Source organism: Salmo salar, chromosome 29 (genome assembly GCF_965601325.2).
Source record: "Salmo salar chromosome 29, fSalSal1, whole genome shotgun sequence".
Classification (NCBI taxonomy): domain Eukaryota; kingdom Metazoa; phylum Chordata; class Actinopteri; order Salmoniformes; family Salmonidae; genus Salmo; species Salmo salar.
In genome coordinates this window covers 19,040,289-19,056,992 of record NC_138319.1, presented here as the reverse complement: position 1 = coordinate 19,056,992, position 16,704 = coordinate 19,040,289, and the positions used below count along the sequence as shown (strand labels likewise).

Genomic DNA, 16,704 nt, shown 5'->3' with positions numbered 1-16,704 from the left:
CGGGCTCTGAGCGCCTATGGACGACGTGGGAAGTGTCACGTTAGAGCAGAGATCCTTAGTAAAAGATAGAGATGGAAAAGAAGTTCAAGAAATGGTCAGACAGGCCACTTCCTGTAAAGGAATCTCTCAGGTTTTGACCTGCCATTTGAGTTCTGTTATACTCACAGACACCATTCAAACAGTTTTAGAAACTTTAGGGTGTTTTCTATCCATATGTAATAAGTATATGCATATTCTAGTTACTGGGTAGGAGTGGTAACCAGATTAAATCGGGTATGTTTTTTATCCAGCCGTGTCAATACTGCCCCCTAGCCCTAACAGGCTAGCAGTGTTAGCACAACCACCCACAACCCCAAGTGACAAACATACTCCTAATTATATGACTCCCAATCAGGAACAACGATAACCAGCTGTCCCTGATCGGGAGCCACACAGACCCACATAGAAATATAACACCCAGAACACACATACACAGACATACTCTGCCACGTCCTGACCAAAACTACACAACAACACCCTCTGCTGGTCAGGACGTGACAAAGAGCAAGACATGCCACTCTGTTCTGGGCCAGCTGCAGCTTAACTAGGTCTTTCTTTGCAGCACTTGACCATATAACTGGACAATAATCAAGTTAAGATGAATCTAGAGCCTGCAGGACTTACTTTGTGGAGTGTGGTGTCAAAAAGCAGAGCATCTCTTTACCACGGTCAGACCTCCCCCCATCTTTACAACCATTGAATCAATATGTTTTGACCATGACAGTTTACAATCTAAGGTAACACCAACATCAACAGCCACAACATTCATTACCAGATTCAGCTGAGGTCTAGAACTTGGGGAATTATTTGTACCAAATACAATGCTCTTAGTTTTAGAGAAGATCAGGACCAGTTTATTATTGGCCACCCATTCTAAAACTGACTGCAACTTATTGTTTAGGTTTGAAATGATTTCACTAGCTGTGGTTGCTGGCACATATAGGGTTGAATCATCAGCATACATGGACTCACAGGCTTTGTTTAATGCCAGTGGTAGGTCATTGGTAAAAATAGAAAAGAGTGGAGGGCCAAGAGAGCTGCCCTGGGATACACCACACTTCACATGTTCAACATTAAAAAAGCTTCCATTAAAGAAACCCTCTGAGTTCTATTAGATAGATAGCTATTAGATAGATAGCTATGAATCTACGTTTGTGTTATGGTTGAAAACGTTATTCAACATGATAATTATGGTCAATAATATCAAAAGCTGTACTGAAATCTAACAATACAGCTCCCACAATCTTCTTATTATGCCATTTTTTAACCACTCATCAGTCATTTGTGTCAGTGGAGTACATGTTGAGTGCCCTTCTCTATAAGCATGCTGAAAGTCTGTTGTTAATTTGTTGACAGAGAAATAGCAATGTATCTGGTCAAACACCATTTTTTCCAACAGTTTGCTAAGAGCTGGCAGCTAGCTGATAGGTCGCTCTGATAGAACCAGTAAAGGCCGCTTTACCATTCTTGGGCAGCGGAATGACTTTGGCTCCCACCCGGGCCTGAGGAAAAAAACTTTGCTCTAGGTTCAGATTAAAGATATGGCATGTAGGAGTTGCTATAGAGTCATCGACCATCCTCAGTAGCTTTCCATCTAAGTTGTCAATGCCAGGAGGTTTGTCATTATTGATCGAAACAACAATATGAGATAAGTATGAGTTCAAAATAGCTAAGCAAAGGAATTGAGGACCATGGTTGATGTGGAGGTTGAAGGGGAGACCCACCTTGTATTCTCTGTGATGTCCGTTGAGGTGGTCAAGGAGAAGGCTGCCTCAGACACCAGAGAGCCTTGGATCTTCTTGGCCTTCTGGTGGATATTCATGCCCAGCATCAACTCAAAGCCCTTCTCATCCCTGGAGGCCACTGGGATACGCGTAGGACACACAGACTCTTTGGACAGGAAATGACATCACATACGTCTCAGTGTGCTGTGGCATATCTACCGTAGATACAATCTAGATTGTATTTGAACATGCATGCCAAACATTATAATTAACACATTTTGACTAGCTTCTCTTTGTAAGTAGTGAACGGGCTCCTATGGTTTCGTAAACGTTGTTGACAAATTTCCCTGCAATTGATGGTCAAACAATGCCTCCAGCTGCAGTGTGGTTGGCAACAGCGAGCGTATCACATCTGTTTCCTGTCACCATCTTTTCTAATGCCCTTTCTTGCCACCGCCACATGTCCCTGGTTTGGCTCCAGTGCCTGCGGCTTCCCACTTCACAGGGCATGAGTGGAGTGCAGCCTGCTTTCAGGGCAAACCTCCAGTCTCTTAAATAGGCACAGTAGCCGGGGGCCCCGCACGAGATGTGACCCAATTAATGCTTTCTGTACTCTTGCAACCCAAAAAGTGAAAGAAAATGTGAATGAAATCAAGGAAAAGGAATAGCGGCAACCCACCCTGGAGTCCTAAACCCACTGTTTGGGAAACTCTATCCTAGCACACCTCCAGGTAGCAGTATACCTCCTACCTTACACTCACTCACCCTCACACAGTCTCTGCTCCATGGAGTCTCGGATTCGGTCTATGTTGGCGTAGTCCTCGGCATTCAGCACGTAGGTCCCCTCCGGCTTGTTGGCGATGGACATCAGCTCTGAGGTGGTGATCTCGGTGCCCACTCCCACGGCGAACACAGTGATGCCTTGCGCCCGCGCCTCCACGCTAGCGTCCACCACATCATCCTGGGACTTCCCGTCCGTCACCACCACCGCAATGCGGTTCTTGACGGTGCTGGTGCGCTGCGAGGACGGGAATACGTGATCTACGGCGAACTTGATGGCTCGGCCCGTCTGAGTGTTCCCGCCCAGATAGCTGATGCCCTCGATGGCCTGGATGAGGTCCGGGCCACCGTGGTGCTTCCCCAGGGGGATCTCCAGACGAGGGGTGTCGCTATACTGCACCACGGCCACCTAGTTCAACATAGTCTTATTAGAATATGTCAAAACATTTAACCATTGTCAACTATGTCAACTATGCTGTCATATGTCACTTTCGGTGACATATTACGGTAACACTGTACCGGGCAACTTAAGGTGCAGTGTTACACATATTGGTTCTAAGTCTGACCTGTGAGTAGTGGGAGCTGATGTCGAAGCCGCTGGTGATGTTGACGAGCCAGCTCTTGGCCTTTTTGAAGTCGCTGTGGCCCACGCTCCACGAGCCATCTATGATGTAGACTAGGTCATTCACCGCCGTGCTGCAGCCTAGGAGGGGTGGTCACAGGTGTACACACACACACACACACACACACACACACACACACACACACACACACACACACACACACACACACACACACACACACACACACACACACACACACACAGAGTCATAGATACATTAATGTACATGTACACACACATACACACACCTCAAAAAGAAGATATGATCATGTACAATGTCAAAGCTTTCCATATTTAGCTCCTAACATGTCCTTCGTAATCAGGGCCGGCCCTCCCATTAGGCAAGGTTAGGCCGCCGTCTAAGGCGGGACTTGAATTTGGAGCGGCATTTTGACAATTGGCTGCTGCCCCCCAGCGCCCCTGATCGGCTACTACACCGCCTGCGGCACCCCAGCCACCAGCTCATAGTGTTACCGCAGTTCCCGCTTCCACCCCATTCCCGCTTCTCCCGAAGTTCACTCCCACTATCCTTGGTAGCTATGGTGATGTGTGTGTTTATATGGGAGTATCCAATTGTGAAACATTAATAAAAATGAATCTGCCAATTAGATTATTGTATTTTCTTATGTTTGTGTGTGACGAAAACGATTAGTGATTAAGGCAGTAGCCTAACCTAGCTTGTTAAACGTTAGCTAGCTACTACTAGTGGATATAATTTTAGCTAAAAGTGATCTATAGAGATTTGAAACAATTTGCTACCATGTCTAAGAGACAAAAACTATCAGGAAGTGAATATTAAAAAAAAACAATGAGAAAAGAGGCACAATATCTAACCAAAGAAATTCGCTGGTGAAATGTATCAGCGTGCAGCAAAGTCCATCATCCGGTGTGGAGAATGACAAGCCTACGAGGACAAGCCATTCATTCGCCGAGAACGATGAGCCCCCGTTCGCTGATTCTAGCAGCGAAGAGGGCAAACCGGAGGAGTCCGAGACATGCACGTCCACCGATGATGAAAAATCTCTGGCTGGACAAGAACAGGTGGTTGCACAAGGCCTAGCCACACCTCCAAACAATGCAAGCAAAAAACCTACTATCTTGGACCCAGACTCCCCGTCCCGGATGACACTACATCCGACTCCCAGACAATAAACATAAAAGATCCCGGTGAGTGGTAAAAAAAAATATAGGAATGGATCTTTACGGGATATGCTAGTGCAAAAGTTTTTGTTGGCCCACCACAATAGGAGGATGGCGAACGGGGAGAGAGTGGAGAGACCAAGGTCTGTCTATTCCAAGCAAAACGATGCAGCCTTCTGTTTTTGCTGCAAACTTTTTGCTGCACACGAGTGCAAATATGCGCTGGTCAGGGATGGAACAAGAGACTGGAAGAATCTGTGCCACCTCCTCAGCTCGCATGAGAAGTCGCATGACCACCTAGATACTTTCCAGAGGTGGAAGGAGCTGGAGATCAGGCTGGTGTCCAAGCACCACAGCAGAGGAAAGAGGCCACTAGGTGGAGACAAAATAAATAAATTGTTGAAACTGATGTTGGACAATCAAATTCGATATGTAAATAAACGAACCTCGTTAAGGCTGGGTCATTGACATAAAGCTTATTTTACACTGCTCCAGCGAAACGAGGCCCGCCATGCATTTATGAAAGCAGTTGTTTCCAAAGCTCAAATGATCTTAATCTGTTTTACAGTCCTACAGAAATATTAAAATATATGTTAAATATGTTATATAAAAGTGATACTTTTATTTTAATTGTAACAATTATGGGGCCGTGCCATGTGTGATAACAGGTGGAATATACAAGAAACTTGTTTTCCTGCTATAGGTAGTATGTTGCATAGTGATAGCAACATTGTAACTCTCCGATGCAGGGGTTAAAGATAATTGGAGCTTATTTCTTCATCTTCCAAAAAATAAGTGGTAAACCTACCTGTTTGACAGACACAATTATCTTATCCATAGATGTCAGTATAGCCAAATACTCCAATACTGTCGAATGCACTGATTAAATACCTTCGTGTCTGGGAAGGGCTTGGTGTGTTTGACTAAAACCAGGGCTCAAATTGAGTGAGGGTATCACATACCCTTTGTTAAAGAGAGGGCAAAAATGATATATATTGTTTGCTTTATATTTTGAAATAAATACATAAATGTATCCAGATTATATCAAGCGTTCTTTAACAATGCTTAACTCGGTGATGCCTTATGATATAAACAAGCTCTAAAATGCCCCCGAAAGACGCGACTCCAATGCATATGTGATACATTGATTCCTCTCTATGACAATCTGAAGCTAAACTGCAGCCTATAATATTCGAGGAGATAAAAACACTTGACTTTGCTATTCTGTCCCTATTAAGCTTTTCTCTTTCTGAAAAGAAAACAACGTTTGTTTAAACCCAGGCAGCTTTTAAGGAAGCACTTCTGTTGTTGGGTTATACAACGGACGAGTAGCCAGCAGTTGAAGCTTACAGTTTTCTGCGTCAGTGGAGCCTCTGTCTGGGTGGAAAGGTAACTTTTGAAAGTGCCATGCTTAGATTCATAAGGATGTCTAAAACGTAATTATTTTTTGTCTCGCCTACGGCGCAGAACGTCCAGGGCATTGGTGATTTTATCAACGTAATCAGATTGAAAATATTAGACTATGTTATTGACATCGAACTGTAGAAAACAAATTGGCCCAAGGCCAAACCTATGGGTGCGGCAGATTTTTGTCTCGCCTAGGGCGGCAGAACGTCCAGGACCGGCCCTGTTCGTAATTTGAGATGCAAGGTTTAACCTGCATGTTTTCTACAGAACAGATTAGACATACCATACCAAATGTAGACATACTGTACGTACCAGCTCGGATATCCTCCTCTATTGCCTGTAGACATGCCAGAAACAGCAGCATAGTCAGTGACCTTAATGTCCACGCCATTGTTCTTTAAGAGGTGTGTGTCCCGGTCCAGTCTTCACAGTCTGAAATTAATACTTTCACAGTTGAGAAATGCATGTTTATAATTTACAGTATGTAAATCAACAGATTGAATTTCGGATCAGAGAATGTCAGGGAGATGTGAAACGTCAAGAACAAACAGCAGTTTGATATGTGCAGATGTCGAAGTAAGCTGTTCTGAGATTTCATGTCAACTCTCATTTCAGACCTGAATGTCATATTGTCCAACCGTAATCATATGTAAAAACCCTCTATATGCTATCAAAATACAAAACAGCATTCACAATGTACAGTAGCCTGTGAATTTAATTGGACTGTCACTGAAATACCTAACACCATTACTGTTTAGAATGGGCCTGTGGTACACCCACTCATTCATATGCCTGTTCTTCCGAGAGTCTGCCGTCTCTTTTTACAAGAGAGAATGTTGTGCTTCTCAGCTCTGTTTTGTTTCATGCAGTGTGTGGGACACATGCGTCAGATGAGCAACCAGGCAAACTCTAAATAATGTACATAAAAAAGGACCTGAATAAAACAGCATGTGTCAGGAAATTGTACTTGTACGCCCATGGGCTGAAAACAAGAACCTCTCTCCCTCTCCCCCTAAAATCAGTTTTTTTCTTCCCCGACCCTTAAAAAAATGTCTTGGTAAGGGAGACATTTTACATTATGCCATAAGCCATGTGGTCTGTTTTTTTTGTTTTTTTTTGGTGGGGGCCAGCCCACTTTCATTTAGCCTAAAACCATTGCCCCACCGACCACAGGCCTCAGCCAAAGAAAATAACAATGTAGGCAGAACGCTAGAGAACACAACACGAAAATAAACATGGCATGCTGCAGTGTGTTGGCAGGCAGTCTGAAGACAGGGGCGGGACGGCACACAGACACACGTCTCTCTATGCGGTGGATGTCAGTCGTGGCCAGAATGCTTCCTCCCTCCACATCAAATCCTTCTCCTCTACGATGTCATTTGAATGTCAATAGACATTCTCTTCTTTTTTTTAAGTCTGATCAAACAAGCATTGAGTTGTTCTGCTTCAAGTCACGGTATTGAGCCATGTATTTCAGCAAACAGCTTTGAGACCAAGTGAATAACATGTTTGTTAACATGGGGGTTCTGAGTCACAGGGATATGTAACTCTCAAGCTGTCGAGACGGTAAGTTCTTTTGAGGTAAAGGAGTGGCCTGAGTTCAAGTATCAGACACAGGGGTAAAGAGAAGAAAAAAAAGAGTCAAATGTGTCCAATGCTGGCCTCCATTCACTACTTCTCCAAGCGGTCTTGTAAAATGGTAGTACAGGTAGTAAAATGTTACAGCCTGGCTGTAACTGCAGGTCCTAGGAGAGGGCACTCAGGACATTCCCAGGGACATGGGAAGTCAATTCCCTCGTAAATCATCTGTGTGCAGCGTTTCCCTCCATCTCACTACAGTGATGGTTCCACTAAACCTGCAAATCATCCATCAGTGGTAAACAGAGCACCAGAACTGTAAATCAGGCATAAAAACTAAAAATATATAAATACATTGTGGCTTGTTTATGAATCAATCACTGAGAAGCGACTTCACATCCGTCACCAAGAACATGTAATAATCTCCCTGGCTTTATGTCCTACACAGTCAATTTGCGGCTGTTCTCGGTGTTGAGGTAAAAAATGTTGTGCGTGTTATGTCTACCTGAGTGTTGATTATAGTGGTGTTAACACCAGTGGGATTTAAATTGACGCCACCTATAGTGAAAAAAATGAAGTGTTTCACAATGGAATCAATTTATGTTAATCCTGTTGGAGTGAAAAAGACGTGGGAGGGGCCTCTTTATCATATTTCCCAGCATGCTTTGTTGAAGGTTTATTTTTAGAACAGTTTGTTTTAATATACAGTACCAGTCAAAAGTTTGGACACACCAACTCATTCAAGGGTTTTTCTCTTTTTTAACTATTTTCTAAATTGTAGAATAATAGTGAAGACATCAAAACTATGAAATAACACATATAGAATCATGTAGTAACCAAACAAGTTTTCAACAAATCAAAACATAGTTTGTATTTTAGATTCTTCAAAGTAGCCACCCTTTGCATTGATGACAGCTTTGCAATGCAATCTAATACAATATATAAGTGGTTGTAATTATTGCTCTCGTTACTGAGATGGTTGTTCCAATTTAGATGGTTTAAGTAGTCTTTTATGACGAGTTCATCACCATAGCACTCATTCTAAATTTAAATTGTGGGTGATAAAAATGATAATTATTATAATGTGGCGGAAGTTAGCCTGGCAGGTAGGAGCGTTAATTACTGGTCCAATGCTCCTACCCGCCAGGCTAACTGCTGCTGCATTATAATAATTATAACCGAAAGGTTGCTGGATCAAAACCCGAGCTAACAAGGTAAAAATCTGTCATTCTGCCCCTGAGCAAGGCAATTAACCCACTGTTCCCCAGGTGCCGATGATGACGATTAAGGCACCTCTCTGATTCAGAGGGGTTGGGTTAAATACGGAAGACACATTTCAGTTGAATGCATGACTCGGTATCCCCCTTTCCCTTCCCTAATTGTTGAAAATCCTCCCTATGGCTGGATTCCAATAGGAATACCAGCATATTGTGACCTGCAGGGGGGCATAACTAAAGGCCTTATGAAATGTATAATGTAAGGTCATGAAGGGTTTACTTTATATTGAAATACATTCACTTAGGCTGTCACTTGTCAAAGGCTTCAGGTCTGAAGATTAATGAATGCAACAACCATCTCTCTGTAACTAACAAACACAGTCATGTGTGGGTAATTCGAAATGTTCACTCGAAATGCACCCTGGGAAATATGCAAATAAGGCATTACACCCTACAGTGTTAAAACACCCCCCCCCCCCCCCCAAAAAAAAAACATTATAACACTGTAACACTACATGTGTTATTCCCTAAAACTGAGAAAGTGTAACAGCATCAGTTCTAATAAAGTGTTCATTTAAATCTGAATTTGCAACACCCACGGTGTTAGGGACCTAACACTCTGGGGATGTCAGTTTATCAGCACATTGAAAAGTGTTAGTTTAACACTATTTGAGATGGTCACCTATAATTTCAAAGAAAGTGTTACATTTAACACTGTGGGTGTTAAAATTCTGATCACAAATTTGCTTTGTAGATGTGTCTCCTGTCTTGACCCAATATCTTCTAACTGACATCCTAATCTTCGCACTTGATTATAAAACTTTCCACATTAGTCCTGTTTTGCAAGGACAATGAACAATGCTAGGGATTATGCACACTCGCTGTTGATCAATCCTCACTTCACTGGCACAGTATACATGACATACCGCCATGCCACCTCTCTCTCTCTCTCTCTCTCTCTCTCTCTCTCTCTCTCCACAGCCACGCGTGCCTGTTTGCTTGCATTGCATGATGTAATACGCTCAAAATAACCATCCGGTTTTAATGGTGGGAGCAGCTGATATGTTTCTCCATTGAGTGTGAGGGTGTTGGGTATTTGGCTGGCTTAATAGTGGGGAACCCTGAGATTTCCCTCCAGATGTGTAATGGTTGTGGTGTAATGCTTGTGGTGTAATGGTTGTGGTGTAATGCTTGTGGTGTAATGCTTGTGGTGTAATGGTTGTGGTGTAATGGTTGTGGTGTAATGCTTGTGGTGTAATGGTTGTGGTGTAATGGTTGTGGTGTAATGGTTGTGGTGTAATGGTTGTGGTGTAATGCTTGTGGTGTAATGCTTGTGGTGTAATGCTTGTGGTGTAATGGTTGTGGTGTAATGGTTGTGGTGTAATGGTTGTGGTGTAATGCTTGTGGTGTAATGCTTGTGGTGTAATGGTTGTGGTGTAATGGTTGTGGTGTAATGGTTGTGGTGTAATGCTTGTGGTGTAATGGTTGTGGTGTAATGCTTGTGGTGTAATGCTTGTGGTGTAATGCTTGTGGTGTAATGCTTGTGGTGTAATGGTTGTGGTGTAATGCTTGTGGTGTAATGGTTGTGGTGTAATGGTTGTGGTGTAATGCTTGTGGTGTAATGCTTGTGGTGTAATGGTTGTGGTGTAATGGTTGTGGTGTAATGTTTGTGGTGTAATGCTTGTGGTGTAATGCTTGTGGTGTAATGGTTGTGGTGTAATGGTTGTGGTGTAATGGTTGTGGTGTAATGGTTGTGGTGTAATGGTTGTGGTGTAATGGTGCTTTTCAACCGAAGGCCATCTGTGTGTTTTCCTATGTACTAAATCCACAAGTTCCCTACCATAGCTTGTGGAAATTCCTCATCACACATGAAAATGAACAAATCTGTCCATCGACTGAGGTTTCCTGTTTTCTCTGCGCTTACACATTTTGCGCCAAAAGCCATCAGTAAAAGCGAGCTAGACAGGTCAATGGTAAAAGCGTTAAAATCTCAGCATTCGTCTGTTGTGAAGAAAGATGCATTTTGTTCAGGCTCCATAACATTGGTTGAATGTGGCAAGATGGCCTCAAGATGGTCACAGTTATGGATTGGCCTCCATTATGGCTTAAGAAATAATGTTGTGTTTGAGTGATGTTGTAACCAGTCAAACTCAATAGCTCTTCTTTGTCTTCTTCCCTTCATTTACACTGACGTGAAAGAACTGAACTGGTCAAATTGCATTCCTTGTAGGCACCCATAATATGGAGAGGAAATGAGAAGAAGCTGAGATACTCCCATTGAGATGCTCACCATTCAATGAGAACTAACTGGAACATTTCCTATGAATGCCTTTTTTCATAATACATTAAAAGTGTGTTTATAATGCCTTATGACCTATGCATAAAAAACGTCCCTCTGAGACGGGCTGAAGCATTAGAGCAGACTCTTTTTCTTTCCTTGCTGCGTCCATCCAGGCGGGCACAACAACATCAGCAGCTATAAATTCCACATGGGCCTCTCCTAGTGAAACACATCAGTCATTACACAGATGATTTACACACGCATGGCATAGCGGCAAGTCTTGAACCTGAATTGCTTGGAGCCTCACGGAACATTTGGGAATCACTGGTGCGGTCAGTGCAACCACTCCCATTACAATCAATTACATCATCTTATTAACACTTACACTATGTCTTTATTCAGCATTCTCCTTTCACTCATCTCAATGTGGATGAATAAACATGAAGGTAGCTAAACCGCACTGGGGCACCATTGTGAATACAAAAATGCTAATTGATTCTATCAAGGATGTAATGAACTACATTAATGAGATTAGTGTGTGTGTGTGTGTGTGTGTGTGTGTGTGTGTGTGTGTGTGTGAGAGAGAGAGAGAGAGAGAGTGACTGAGTGCATAAAGAGATCTCTGGGAATTGATGCAGCAAAACCCATTGTCAATTGAACAGTGGCGTTCTAGGGGAGAGCTGGCTTTTAGTCCTACTAAAATGATTGCAGATTGCTGCAATTCCTTAGGGACTTGGCACAGTACAATAGGCTACATGGAGGACCTACATTAAAAACACTGATAAACCGAGATTGCCGTGTTTATAATTCAAACCGATTTTCCCCATGACTTCGTACATATTCTCGTGAGGCACTGTTCATTGTTGTTGAGTGAATTCACTAGGAATGACAATACACTTTATGAAGGGGTTCCTTGAGTGGCGCATCGTCCGGGGCAGGGGAGGGTTTGGCCGAGGTAGGCCGTCATTGTAAATAAGAATTTGTTCTTAATAACTGACTTGCCTAATTAAATAAAGTTTTAATAAATCAAGTAGGTTGTTGTCACCTTTTGAAGAACATATCCATCAGTCATCCATGTTCAGTTGGTCCCTGAAATATCATGCAGGGATATCTTGCATTTTAGGTCCTATATTTGTCCATCTGTATCCACTCGACTCCTAACGTCATATTTAATCCCTACACTGCCAGAAAATGTGGCTTCTTCAGTTTACAGAACAGCCTTCTTCAGATTTCAGATATGTAATCATTTCAGCTGCAAGACACATTGGCCATGGTTGGAGGAAGGCATACTGCTGTATATTTTCCTTACCAATGTGTAATGTGCTTCTCATCAAAACCAGTGTTTGGATGCACGGCCACACAGGCATAATCAGATATATGGCATTTATATTTGCAGCATGTCTGCCCTTTTCTGCTCAGCGACAGTTGAATTTGTAACATTTATTTTCTGCCTCACCAACAGTTGCAGCATACAGATTCTGGGGGTACAAGACAGGCTTATTCCGAAAGGCCCACTTTAAGGACAACATAATCGTAATCATCTTGGTTAACCCAGAAGTAAAATCTCACAGAATTTGGTCAGCTACAGAATCTGTCCACGAGAGATTACCATGAAGGCCAAAGTACTGTACATGATAAGCAATAAACCAATGCACCACAAAATGTGACTTTTATGTTCTTTAACTGTCTCAGGTGTCTCCCCTTTGCCCCGATATGAGGTCAGTTCATCATTGCCATTGCCACTGGGCAAGCATATGTTCCCCTTTCAATCTCCTCGAGGCAAGCCATGATGTAATATTGAGTAGCAAGCAAGTCAGTATCAGGCTAACTAAAAGTCAAGAATAGGCTATTGTTACAGTACATAGCCTATAATTTCCTGCACCCAACAGGGGATTACATACATCATGGTTTCCCCATTAAATGTAGCCTATGCACTGACAATACTTGCTCCAGAATAGGAACAAAGTAAAGAAAAATAGCTCCAGTCATCAGCTACTCAGATAGTCTACTCCAACAGTAGCCTACCATTGCAATTCAACCCGTCACCTGAATCAGATGATACATTGTAGGCAGCATGAACCTAAACAAAATGAAAACGTGCCTGTGGGACATCAGGCTACATTCCCATCACCACATTCCTCAAAAGTAGCCTATCTTTGCATCAGTTAGAATGTCTGAAAACGCAAATAGAGATCTGTAAAATGGGTTCGGAGGAATCTGCAATCTGATTGGCTGAAATGGGGTTCCAAGCCATTGACAATTCACTGTTATCTACACTGTCTATGGAAGTAGTGTTAAGCTTCAAAATATCAATACTCCAATTCAATTACAAACAATAATCAATCAAGACAATAGTTCATTACTTTATTAGTAATTAACTATAATGTTAAGTAATCAAAGTCGTTTTGGGAATAGCCATTAATAATTTCAGTAGGACAAAGATCTGAAAAGAAAAGCTTACCTTTTCAATTCTAAGAGACCAGTACAGGAAACACTGTCCCTCTCCAGAGACAAACTTAGGACAAAATGATTTATTGTAGAAATAGAAATTCTCCGTATGGTCACTAGAGGGAGTCTTCGCCATTGGTCCACAAGTGAAAGTGTCGCACTCGCATTTCTTTATACCCGGGGAGCCTGTGACGTGAGCCTGGAACGCTCCACATGTTGCTGCTGTCACTCCCGAGTTCAGACTTTGTGAAATGAGTGGGATAACCTTTAAATTCATTCATTAGACAGACACGCAGACAGAGACTGACACACACACACACACACACACACACAGACAGATCTTCATTGATGATTTGTTGGTTGAAAGATACACTCACACTTATAACCTCACTTTATGACATGTTTGATTGAAAATGTCTGTGTAGGCTACTATATTCAGTTGTAGCCTATTTTAACTTATCTAACTGTAGATTGTTTTTTGTTGTTACATAAATGGTTGGATACAGAACAAGCACACATTTACCTTTACTACCCCAATGTGTATGGAAAATGTAACAGTAGTTAAAATAATTGTTCCCCTGCAGTTTCTACCCAAATGTATCTCAAAAAACACTCATTATTGACTGAAAACCTTCATGAGAGAAAGTGGCATCAGGTTGACCCCTAAAATCTACCAACTACACAGTGCATGAAAAACCTTTTGAGAGTTTTAATGTAGGTTACGCTTTACCAAATATATATACCCATTGCAGTGTCTGAAGCAGACCAAATCCATAGATCCAGAGCCATGCTGTTGAAATACCATAGACTCCACCCTACATTCAGCCCCCTAAATGAACTATTTTTGTTCAAAACAACGACAAGAAATGTTTAACCCTTCAAACTCAGACTTTGACTAAGTGGAAGGTGATGAAGACAAAATGATCTATGTCAGAGGTCACTGGACGAGTTTGGCATTTGTCAGTGGGTGGGAGGTGTCGTAGTAACTGTAGTGTATTTGAGAGTTCAAATATCTATTTAAATGTTTCTAGTGGCTGGAGAATGTTCCATATGCATAAATGCTGTGTCTTCTAATGGCGTCCTTTTTGAGTTTCTAAAAACAACATCTCAAGCATTTCGGCCACCCAAATGTTTTATTTGAATTTTATTAAGTTAAATGTTATGCTGCACATATCTTTGGGGATTTGGGTTTTGTTGGTTGTCTAACCTCTTTAAATGTCAGTTGAAAGGGCATACTTAGCCAGCTCATTTTATCAATAAACAAACCAAAGTAAATGTCACTGGATCCATTATCAGTGAGAATATGTTAGTACAATTGAAAATACTGTAAATGTTGCTGTATCGTATGCAAAGGATTTCAAATACCAGCTTTTATTTTTTTCTATAGTGTTCATATAAAGTTGAAGACCTACATTCCTTTTACATCATTACAGTAATGGCCTAGATACATGACATAGCTGCATAACGCTTATACATCGCACATTTCAGCAATTTAACCTTTATGACTACCAAAAGGGATGGATGATGAACCCTAATCAAATGTTGCCCCCTGTTGCTTGCCATCGATTACTGCTCAACATAATACAAGGCTTCAAGCTGTCTTGAACAACACAAGCTACAAAAGCTATGTGGATGGTCAAAATGCCATGTCAAAATACCATTACGTTCTTTATATTTTTATTATATATATATTTTTTATTTAACCTTTATTTAACTAGGCAAGTCAGTTAAGAACAAATTATTATTTACAATGATGGCCAAACCTGGACGACGCTGGGCCAATTGTGCGCCGCCCTATGGGACTCCCAATCACGGCCGGATGTGATACAACCTGGATTCGAACCAGGCTGAAACGCAACATGTGAAGTGTTGGTCCCATGTGACGCCTCTTGCACTGAGATGCAGTGCCTTAGACCGCTGCACCACTCGGGAGCCCTGTTGAAGTATACAGGGATTGTTAAGGATATATGATTAATCTGACATATACTGAACAAAAATATAAACACAACATGTAAAGTGTTGGTCCCATGTTTCATTAGCTGAAATAAAAGATCCCAGAAATGTTCCATACACACAAAAAGCTTGTTTCTCTCAAATTTTGTGCACAAATTTGTTTTCATACCTGTTAGTGAGCCTTTCTCTTTTGCCAAGATAATCCATCTACCTGACAGGCGTGGCATATCAATAATCTGATTAAACAGCATGATCATTATACAGGTACCCCTTGTGCTGGGGACAATATAAGGCCACTCTAAAATGTGCAGTTTTGTCACACAGCACAATGCCACAATTGTCTCAAGTTTTGAGGGAGCATGCAATTGACATGCTGACTGTAGGAATGTCCACCAGGTGTAAATTACTTAAGTAAAAATACTTTAAAGTACTACTTAAGTAGTTTTTTAGGGTATCAGTACTCTACTATTTATATTTTTGACAATAACCTTTAGTACACTACATTCCCAAAGAAAATAATGTACTCCCCCGCCCCCCCCTCCCCCGACATACAAAAGCAGTCGTTACATTTGTAATGCTTAACAGGACAGGAACATTTTCAAATTCACGCACTTATCAAGAGAACATCCCTACTGCCTATGATTTGGCGGACTCACTAAACACAAATGTTTCATTTGTAAATTATGTCTGAGTGTTGGAGTGTGCCGCTGACTATCCGTAAATTAAAAAACAAGAAAATTGTGCCGTCTGGTTTGCCATATATAAGGACTTTGAAATGATTTATACTTTTACTTTTGATACTTAAGTATATTTTGGAAATTACATTTACTTTTTTACGACACCTCCCACCGACTAGTGCTAGGGCAAAAAAAAAGCACCCCTTTGGGACCTGAGAACCAGGATTAAGACACACTGCTGTAAACGATTGAACATAATTCAGGCCTTGGTGGTATGCAATGTGCACTACTTATGCAATGTTATTTTTGAGCCACTAAGGGTCAGTGTTGTCTAGAGGAAGGCTTATCTCGGGATAGGCCCATAGGAATAACACGCTGTAATGTAAAGTGGTACCAACACATGCTTTCCATGCTTATAAAATATTAAAATCAAGAGAAAATAATATATTTTAATACACATATATAATTGTAACCGTCGCTTTAGGCCCAAGCATTTGAGTGGATACATGAAACTATAGTGTATACTGTAATAAACTGAGTACTGAAAACATGGGCTATTGATAAAACATTTGTAGACTACCTTTGTAGTTTCGTAAACACAGTACTCATGATGATGAGTTGCACATATTATTTGATAGGCTTCTATATAGGCCTGCCATTTAATGAGATTCTACAGATTCAAAATCACATATCTAAAATGTAACTTTCTCTACAAATTTGAGTTCTACCCCAGATTGTAGATAAATAAACTAAAACGATAAACCCAAGTTATGACACTTGTATAACTACCATTTTTTTAGGACCCAGAACGCTTCTAAGGAAAGGGGGAGGGGTTTGT

General features: G+C 41.5%; 1 protein-coding gene across 1 annotated transcript in view; it reads right to left on the bottom strand.

Annotated features, from left to right (window-relative positions):
- The window catches only part of si:dkey-225n22.4 (uncharacterized), a 53,201-nt gene extending 39,714 nt beyond the window's left edge, over window positions 1–13,487 (bottom strand). Inside the window, exons 1-5 of the mRNA XM_082970625.1 lie at window positions 13,250–13,487; window positions 6,025–6,144; window positions 3,110–3,246; window positions 2,529–2,952; window positions 1,764–1,929 (exon numbers count right to left, since the gene is read on the bottom strand). Of these exons, the coding sequence (XP_082826751.1) occupies window positions 1,764–1,929; window positions 2,529–2,952; window positions 3,110–3,246; window positions 6,025–6,103 (806 nt within the window). The 5' untranslated portion in view covers window positions 6,104–6,144; window positions 13,250–13,487. The remainder of the gene's footprint in view (window positions 1–1,763; window positions 1,930–2,528; window positions 2,953–3,109; window positions 3,247–6,024; window positions 6,145–13,249) is intronic.
- Between the last annotated feature and the right edge of the window lie 3,217 nt (window positions 13,488–16,704).